Source organism: Camelus dromedarius, chromosome 25 (assembly GCF_036321535.1).
Source record: "Camelus dromedarius isolate mCamDro1 chromosome 25, mCamDro1.pat, whole genome shotgun sequence".
NCBI lineage: Eukaryota > Metazoa > Chordata > Mammalia > Artiodactyla > Camelidae > Camelus > Camelus dromedarius.
The window spans coordinates 3,381,690-3,389,576 of record NC_087460.1 but is presented as its reverse complement, the minus strand read 5'-3'; the positions used below and the strand labels follow the sequence as shown (position 1 = coordinate 3,389,576).

Sequence of the window (7,887 nt, the reverse complement as noted above, 5' to 3'; positions counted from 1 at the left end):
GGCTGATTACAACACAGAGGATGTGGACAGCGGAGTTTTTCCTGTTTGATGTCACACTGCAACCCTTTAAAAGTCAGAGGGGGGAAAGGAGGGAATGCAGCCTTGGAGCCTCACGGTTTCAGAAACCAACAAGGAAGAGGAGAAACTTGCCAGCGAGGCCAGACTGCGCAGTCAGGGAAGCGGGGTCAGGTTGCAAACTCTGCACCAGCCAGTCAGAGAGCAGCGATGCTGGGGGCCGGCCTCGGGCTCTTGGTTGGCACCCTGTGCTGTGCGGTCCGAGGGTACCCCAACACCTCCCCGCTGCTGGGCTCCAGCTGGGGCGGCCTGACCCACCTGTACACGGCCTCGGCCAGGAGCAGCTACCACCTGCAGATCCATACGGACGGCCACGTGGACGGCTCACCACAGCAGACCATCTACAGTGAGTGCGGGCTCCGTCCAGGCTGGGAAGAGTGGGGGTCCCTCTGTCCATCCACCTGCAGGACTTGGGGAGGCCTTGGCTAACCCAGCTCCTAGCTTCTTGCCCAGAATCCATGTATATGTGTGTATGTGTGTGTGTGTTTAAACCTTGGGAGAAGATTCTGCCACCTCCCTAATGAGTATTTATTGGTTTCTCCCAACAAGAATAATTTTCATCTTAACTAAAATCTGTCTTTCCCATAATAGCAGCCACCTTCTCTTTGTTCATCCAAAGAGTCAAACAAATATGCAAAAGATAGGCAAGGAGGCGAGGGGGAAATGAGCCAGATTGGTCAACAGGTGCCGTGTCTGGGCTCATGAACTTTGGCCTGGGTTGGCAGGGGAGGTTGTGAACAAGATTCCTGTATCAGACCAAGGACTGGAAGAGATGAGCACAGGGGTTCTTTCCAGCTCTGAGCTTCTAGTATTCTGGCCTTATAAAAGTCCTCAGGAAAGAAGGTACTAAAAGCAGGCAGTCCAGGAGCGCTGTCTCGATGAGTCTGACCAAGGGCATCCGTGTATCCATCCACACACTCATCCATCCGACAGGCCCACTGAGGGTTTCGGTGGTACCCAGTATGGGCTGAGCTGGTGATGCTCCTCTGTGCAGATGAGAGGCTTACTGGGTAGCAAATCGAGCTGGTCGGGAACTCCCCGAAAACTTGAGTCAAGCAGAATGCCTGTGAAGATTAGGTTTGTGGACGGTTGGATCACAGTCCACAGCAGTCAATTAACTGTGTTTCAGGTGTCTTCATAAGGGACAGCAGGGAGGGTGGAGGATGGATATTGAAAAAGGCAAGGTCTTCTATGTTAGAAGGACTTGTAAAAATGACTCTAAGGATACAGAAAAGTGATCCAATGAAGGGAATGAGAGAGCAATCACAGGCTCTGTTTAATTAAAAACAATTTCTTACGTGAATAATGACTTGCCCTTTACTGGGGTACTAAAGCACCCGGTAACTTTGCTGTGGCCTTGCTGTATATGCGAGACAAGCATTCGGCTAAGAATCAGAGGTCCTTAAACCTGGTGGGGAGACAGAGGCACGTGCAAAGCCAGGAGTTCAAAGCTCTTCAAGCGCTCGATGGGTGGAGAGAGGAGATGCCTCTGCAGACAGCAAGCAGGTTCTAGAACTCAGGGGCTACAGGAGGACTCTGGAGTCAGCATCCTGGAAGCCAAGTGTGAGTCTCATGGCAAAAATCTGAAGTCAGTCTGGACACAATTGATGCAGCCCAAGTGTTGCTCATTTTATTCAGTGGATATTTAACAGACCCTACCATGTGTCCAACATTAAGCAAAGCTCTGTGACTTCAAAAGAAGGCCCAGCTCCTCAAGCACCTCCAGTCTTCCATCCCTTTGTGTCTCCCAGTTCATGAGCAGACTTTTTAGGAGACACGGTTCACGCCTCTCCTGGAGGGTCACCCTTACTTCAGGATGATAGGTGATTTCATGTGCAGGATAGAGGATTATGGTAAATTATTTTGATGCTCATCGATGGCAAAAGCTGCAGACAATTAGAGAATGCTGATAAAAACTGTCCAGAATCGTGGAATCCTTTCAATGCAAGGAAGCCCCCAGAGACAGTCCTCCGAGGGGGGCCGTGACTGGTGTGTTTGGGTGGGGTTGGGGGGAGGTGAGCCTCCCGAGCTCACAGCATGCATCCCGGAACTTTTCCTCAAACACCCACCGGCCTCTGGCCCAGACGAGGCACAGAGCACTAGCTGGAATGAATTAAGATGACTGAGAGGAAGCAAAGCGAACTGAACTGATCTCAAGACTACTTTTTACAGAAATGGGATTTTGTTTTGGCACACATGGACCCGAGCTGAGCGCTGTGTCTCCGGCAGTTAACAAACCTGGGAGGGGACTGGGTCGGAGGGTGGGAGGGAGACACTTTTCCTCGTTTACATAGCTTTTCCTTACTATTCAGATCGGTTGTCTGTGAGATTACCAAAGGAACAATGTATACACTGAGATAAAAAGTTACCAGGAGAGGAAAGGAGGAACAGTGGCGCCCGCAGGCGGACAGCACAGGGCAGAGACAGGCTGGAGGAGGACCTGCGGTTTCCTCCTCGGTGAACGCAAAGCAGCGTTTTACCTCGATGGGAAGGTGTGGGGTGCGGGGTCTTTTTCCCCTCCTAATTGATTACACATTTCCAGTGAAACGTGGTTCGTCTGATTATTGTGCTTCACTAAATTCTTGATTGAGAGTTGAGTGCCCAGCCCAATTTGGATTTGTTGGTCATTGGGAAATGATCTGCCTGCAAGATTCTGTCCCCTTGGGACTCACAGCTGATGTCAGGGAGCCTCTCCAATGTCTGTGTCCCCTTCCTACTGTGAACGAGGCCACCTCCCGCTCCCCGTGCCCCCCACTTTGTGAAAACAGAAGCAAAGAGATGCTTGTTACACGCCCATTCATACTGCTTCCTGGATCCCGAACCTTCTCCCTCCTCCGCCGTCTCCCACGTCACTCTGCCCACTTGCAGTTGAGCTCTCCTCGGGCTCTTTAACACGGCAAAGTGTTCTGTCTCCCGCGGGGACCTCGAAGCCCTGTACACCTACCATCTTATTTTCACTGCTCGGTGATGAGACTGGAATACAGCAGGAAATTTTCTACTTTCCCAGCCCAGGCTGCAGCGAACTGGTAATAGTAACAATTACTGGCATTTAGAAAGTGTGTTTATAGCTGATATAAATAATGTCTCCTTATGCCCTGAAGTTGAACAAATGGGGTAAGTGATTCCACTCTGTATGAGAAAACAGAGCTTCAAGATCTTACATAACTGGCTCCTGGTCACATGGCAGTAAATGACCTAGCAGACCCCTGCTTCTCCCGGGGTCACCTGCAAACACTGCAGCACTGAGGGAGATGTCCTTCATGCCTGCTTGGCTCCAGCAGGTGTGGCCCCAGCAGCCAGTGGTTTTGTGTCTTCTCTCTGCCCAGTTCTGCCCTTGGGTCTGTGCAGACCTGCCTTGGGCATCTGCATGGGGTTGGGGGTGGGTGGGAATCAATTCTTCCCTTTGCTGAACTTTCACACGGGCTCCTAGGGGTCTGACTCGAGCCTGTGCATCCTTGCGAGAGTGGGTCCCCGTCCCTCTGCAGGCTGTCCTCTGCTGGCACTAGCCTGGGAGACCATTGCTAGTCCTAAACAACTCATCTCTCCAATCACTGGACCCAGGCATCGGCCAGCACGCCTGCCAGAGTGCGGGCTTGTCCTTGAGGGCAGACCAGCCGTCCCGCACGGTGCTTTCCACCTGCTCAGCACTTTTAAGACACTTTGACCTCATCCTCCTGTTCGAGCCCGGTTGCCGCCCTGTGAAGCAGTCAAGACGGCTGCTGCTGTTCTGTCTTCAGAGCGGAGGACACCGAGGCTACAGTGATGACTTGCCTGAGGATGCAGAGTCACAGGGCGTGTCGGGGACCCGGCTCCAGGCTCTGCTCCTGTCCCCCGAGCCGCCTGGGGCACCGCGCCCCAGGGGCCTGGTGTCTGCGGCAAGGGCTTCAGCCCTTGATTCTGTCCTCTCAGGCTGGTTGTGATTTCAGTTGGAGACGAGCTACAGGGTCACGGGAAGAGGATGTTAGGGTCGCATACCTAAGCTTGCATTTGGCCTCAGTTCCCTCATCCCCTAAGTCAGACGCTGCCACTTCCAGGACCAACAACCATAACGTTAACAAAATTGCAGCTATTCTGAGAATTTAAAATTTGTCATGTACTGAGGGTGCAACCACTCAAAGCCAGTCACGAAGTGTCATTTTTCCCAACTAGACTGAGCATTGTTTCAGGTCAGAAACAATTTCTTATGCGTTCCACGCGTTCCGCGTGTTTCTCTCAGGCCTTACCTCCATGTTAGCCACAGATCTGAGACACGGTGGCAGACCCCATTTGGAGATTTAACACCCTCTGCACCTCCCAAACCCCGCCGCACTTCCAGAGGCCTCCCTGAAGCCTAATCCTTAGCCAGACTTGGAAGCAAATGACCTCTTCTCTTTGGCCCTCTTTCTGGGCTTGGTCCCCCGTCATTCCCTCTGTCCGCCTCATTCCAGTTTCAGCCTATATCCCCTCTGTGCACAGCTAGCATCTAAGCAGTGCAGGCTGCCCTCCTCCGAGGGCTTTGTACTGAGCCTCCGTGGGGTAGATTTGAGCTTTAAGTCACCCTGTGCGGTGCCACCGCTTACTGGGCACAGACACCCAGCATTTACACTGTCTCCAGGCTACGTCCCTGGAAGACTTGAACCCCTGCCTGGGCTACCTCCCTGGGGACTATGAGACCCAATGAGATACCTGGGGAAATTCTGCAGAAGCAAGCAGGAGTGGCCCCGACACTGCAAGAAATGATTCTAACAGAAAATGACAGGTAATTAAACAGCATTCGGGGAGGAAGTCTTGTTGAATTATCACACCTTTCACACCTCTGCTGGTCTACTTGCATCCTTGCTGCAAGACAGAAAACTGGAGACTTTAACTAGTCATTCTTAAAATGGCAAGTCTAGGGAGGGGGGACGGGGGAAGGCACAGCTCAGTGATGAGTGCATGCTTAGCATGCACGAGGTCCTGGGTTCAGTTCCCAGTACCTCCATCAAAACAAGCAAATAAACCTAATCACCTCCCCAAAACAAAACAAAACAAAAGAAGTCCCCACGGGGGCGGGTGACGGGCTTACTTGAAGCCATTATCAATAACTTAGGGTGGCGGTGGTATGAATGGGTTTCAGGCCCTTGTCGCAGACTAGTTTTTGAGAAGGGCATTGAAAGAACATGTGGGACCACACCTGGGGAGTTGGGGGGGGGGGACACTGCCAAATGGGAAAAGGACAAAGAACAGCAATGAAGAAGCAAGAAGAAATCCCCCGTGTCCAGGCATCTATTCAATGTGCAAAGATAAACGGTCGGCTTCTGAGTAGATCTGAGAATGTATTAAAGCGGGAGATGGTACAGGTGCTCTGACAGGTGCGGCACTGTGCTGCGGCAGCTGAGAAGAAAGAGTTCCTTCTGACTGGAGAAGTTAGGAAAGTCTCCGTACAAACTGTGACATCTGAGTCTGGCCTTGAGGCGAGAGAGACCTTAATAGCAGAGGAGGAAGGAGAAGGTCTACTCGAATACAGTTCCTGACACCTTCAGGGCGTGGGCTCCCGTAAACCTGCCTCCTGCGTGGCTACCTGGGTGGGGGAACAGGCTCCACAGGCAAACTGGACCCTTGAAAGACATCTCAGCATAGACTGAAAAATCACAGAAGCAGAAGGCTTGGGAGCACATGAGCACCACCACAAACATTAAGAAGTATGGGGCAGGCAAAGGGGAACGTAAGGGCAGTCCAGGCAGAAGGAGGAATGTGTTGGCTCAGGTGGAAGAACACTGGGAGGTCAGGATGCTCCTTACAGGCAGGAGGCGAGGCAGGGGGCATGGGGGGGAGGGGAGGCGTGGGGGCAGGGGGAGTCAGAAGAAATGAGCGGACTGTTATGGGAAATTGATGCCACCCTTAAGATCAATCAAGGGAGGCTTCCTGGAGGTGGGAGTTGGAGCGCAACAAGGTTTTGACCTGAATGATTTTCTCCGTAGGTGCCCTGACGATCAGATCAGAGGACGCGGGCTTTGTGGTGATAACAGGCGTGATGAGCAGGCGATACCTCTGCATGGACGTCAGAGGCAACATTTTTGGCTCAGTGAGTTTCTTTTTGTGCTGGGTAATTATTTGCCAATAATGATCTAATTTCTCTGGCAAAACACAGTGTTTTATAAAGCGTCGGTGTCCCACTGGCATTACCTCTTGGTGATACTCTCACTGAGTACTGCATTCTGCCCAAGCACCCAATGCTCAGGTTTATACAGTGGGGTTCTAGCGCCAGGGCTCTCAGTCTCTGGTCTGGCCTGCCCTCTTGGTACCATTTTTTTGCACAGCACCTTGTCTCCACCCCGGGACCTCCAGTCACGTACGTTCATGTCGTAAAGTCCATTAGAAAGAGAGGGTGAGGAGCCATTAGTGTCTCATAATTCTGTTACTAGACATCCTTGACCTTGGGCAGGTCCCCTTACTTCTCTCAACTTCAGTTTCTTCGCCTGGAAAAAGTGAAGTGGGAAGGACCACGGGCCCTATGAGACTCCCCAGTCAAAGATGTGTAACGAATTCTCTGGGCCCCAGCTGCAATGGCTGGTCTGTCAGATGGGTGAGCGAGGGAATTCCGAACTGCAGAGTGCAGTACGTTCTGAAGCATCGGGAGATGGGACAGCAGCAGGACTGCTTATCTTGAAAGCCCTCGCCACCAGAAATTCCGGGAAAGCAGTGACTATCTGCTTTGCTTTCTCCTGTGTCCCAGCACCTACCACGGTGTCTAGCCCAGAGTGGGTAAATATCTGTTGAACAACATAGATTAAAAATACATAAATATCTGTTGATCACTTACAGGCATATAGATAAGTCCTCACCTGTAAAATACTTCGTGGACTTTGAGGTTAAATCACATACGATGTACTATACCAGCAGGTGCCCAGTCAAACCCAGCTCTAGTTAGTGGCAGAGTGAGGGTTCCAGTCATCTGCAGATTAAGTTCATGCCCTGATTTCCCAAACTCAGTTCTGTCTCCAATGTGAGCACCCTCCCTTATGTATGGCCCTAGGGACCCCAGCCCACCTTTGTCCAGGTGAGGAGGCAGACCCAAGCCACCTCTCAGCCAAAAAAAGTGGTCAGAAGGCAGAGAGAGGGCAGGACAAGGCTGCATCTAGGTGGGCCTCCCTCCAGAAGGCGGACGCAGGGCGGCTTGTGCCGGCAGCCAGTCGCCAGGTGGGGCTATGAGGTCCCCGGGCTGCCCGGCCCGCAAGTCAGTGCTGGGTGCCGGGCAGTTTGGAAATCAGTCAGTATCAACTTTTCCCCGCGGGACACGATGGGTCAAAGGCACCGACCGAGTAGAGAGGGTGGGAGGGCTGGGGTCTCCGGAGTCACCTGGAGGCTTTCGGACGCCCCGGGCCTCACCTGGTCGCTCTGCTCCGGTTTCAGCATCACTTCAGCCCCGAGAGCTGCAGGTTCCGGCAGCGGACGCTGGAGAACGGCTACGACGTGTACCAGTCGCCGCAGCACCGCTTCCTGGTCAGCCTGGGCCGGGCCAAGAGGCCCTTCCTGCCGGGCACCAACCCGCCGCCGTTCTCGCAGTTCCTGTCGCGCAGGAACGAGATCCCGCTGCTGCAGCTCGGCACGGCGCGGCCCCGGCGCCACACGCGCAGCGCGCCCGACGGCTGGGACCCGCTGAGCGTGCTGAAGCCGCGCGCCCGCGCCGCGCCCGCGCCCGCGCCCGCGTCCTGCTCGGGGGAGCTGCCCAGCGCCGAGGACGGCGGCCCCGCGCCCAGCGACCCGCTGGGCGTGCTCCGGGGTCACCGGCTGGACGCGCGCGCCGGGCCGGTGGGCGCCGAGCGGTGCCGGCCCTTCCCCGGGTTCGCCTAG

General features: G+C 53.7%; 1 protein-coding gene across 1 annotated transcript; it reads left to right on the top strand.

The window, feature by feature from the left end:
* Window positions 1–225: 225 nt before the first annotated feature.
* FGF23 (fibroblast growth factor 23) lies at window positions 226–7,887 on the top strand. The gene is made up of 3 exons (XM_010982809.3): window positions 226–421; window positions 6,015–6,118; window positions 7,447–7,887. The coding sequence occupies exons 1-3, from the start codon at window positions 226–228 to the stop codon at window positions 7,885–7,887; spliced, it is 741 nt and encodes a 246-aa protein (XP_010981111.3).

Coding starts and splice junctions, on each gene's coding strand:
- FGF23 (XM_010982809.3), top strand. CDS start 226: ATGCTGGGGGCCGGCCTCGGGCTCTTGGTTGGCACCCTGTGCTGTGCG. Junction 422..6,014: donor ACCACAGCAGACCATCTACA/GTGAGTGCGGGC, acceptor TTTTCTCCGTAG/GTGCCCTGACGATCAGATCA. Junction 6,119..7,446: donor GAGGCAACATTTTTGGCTCA/GTGAGTTTCTTT, acceptor CTCCGGTTTCAG/CATCACTTCAGCCCCGAGAG.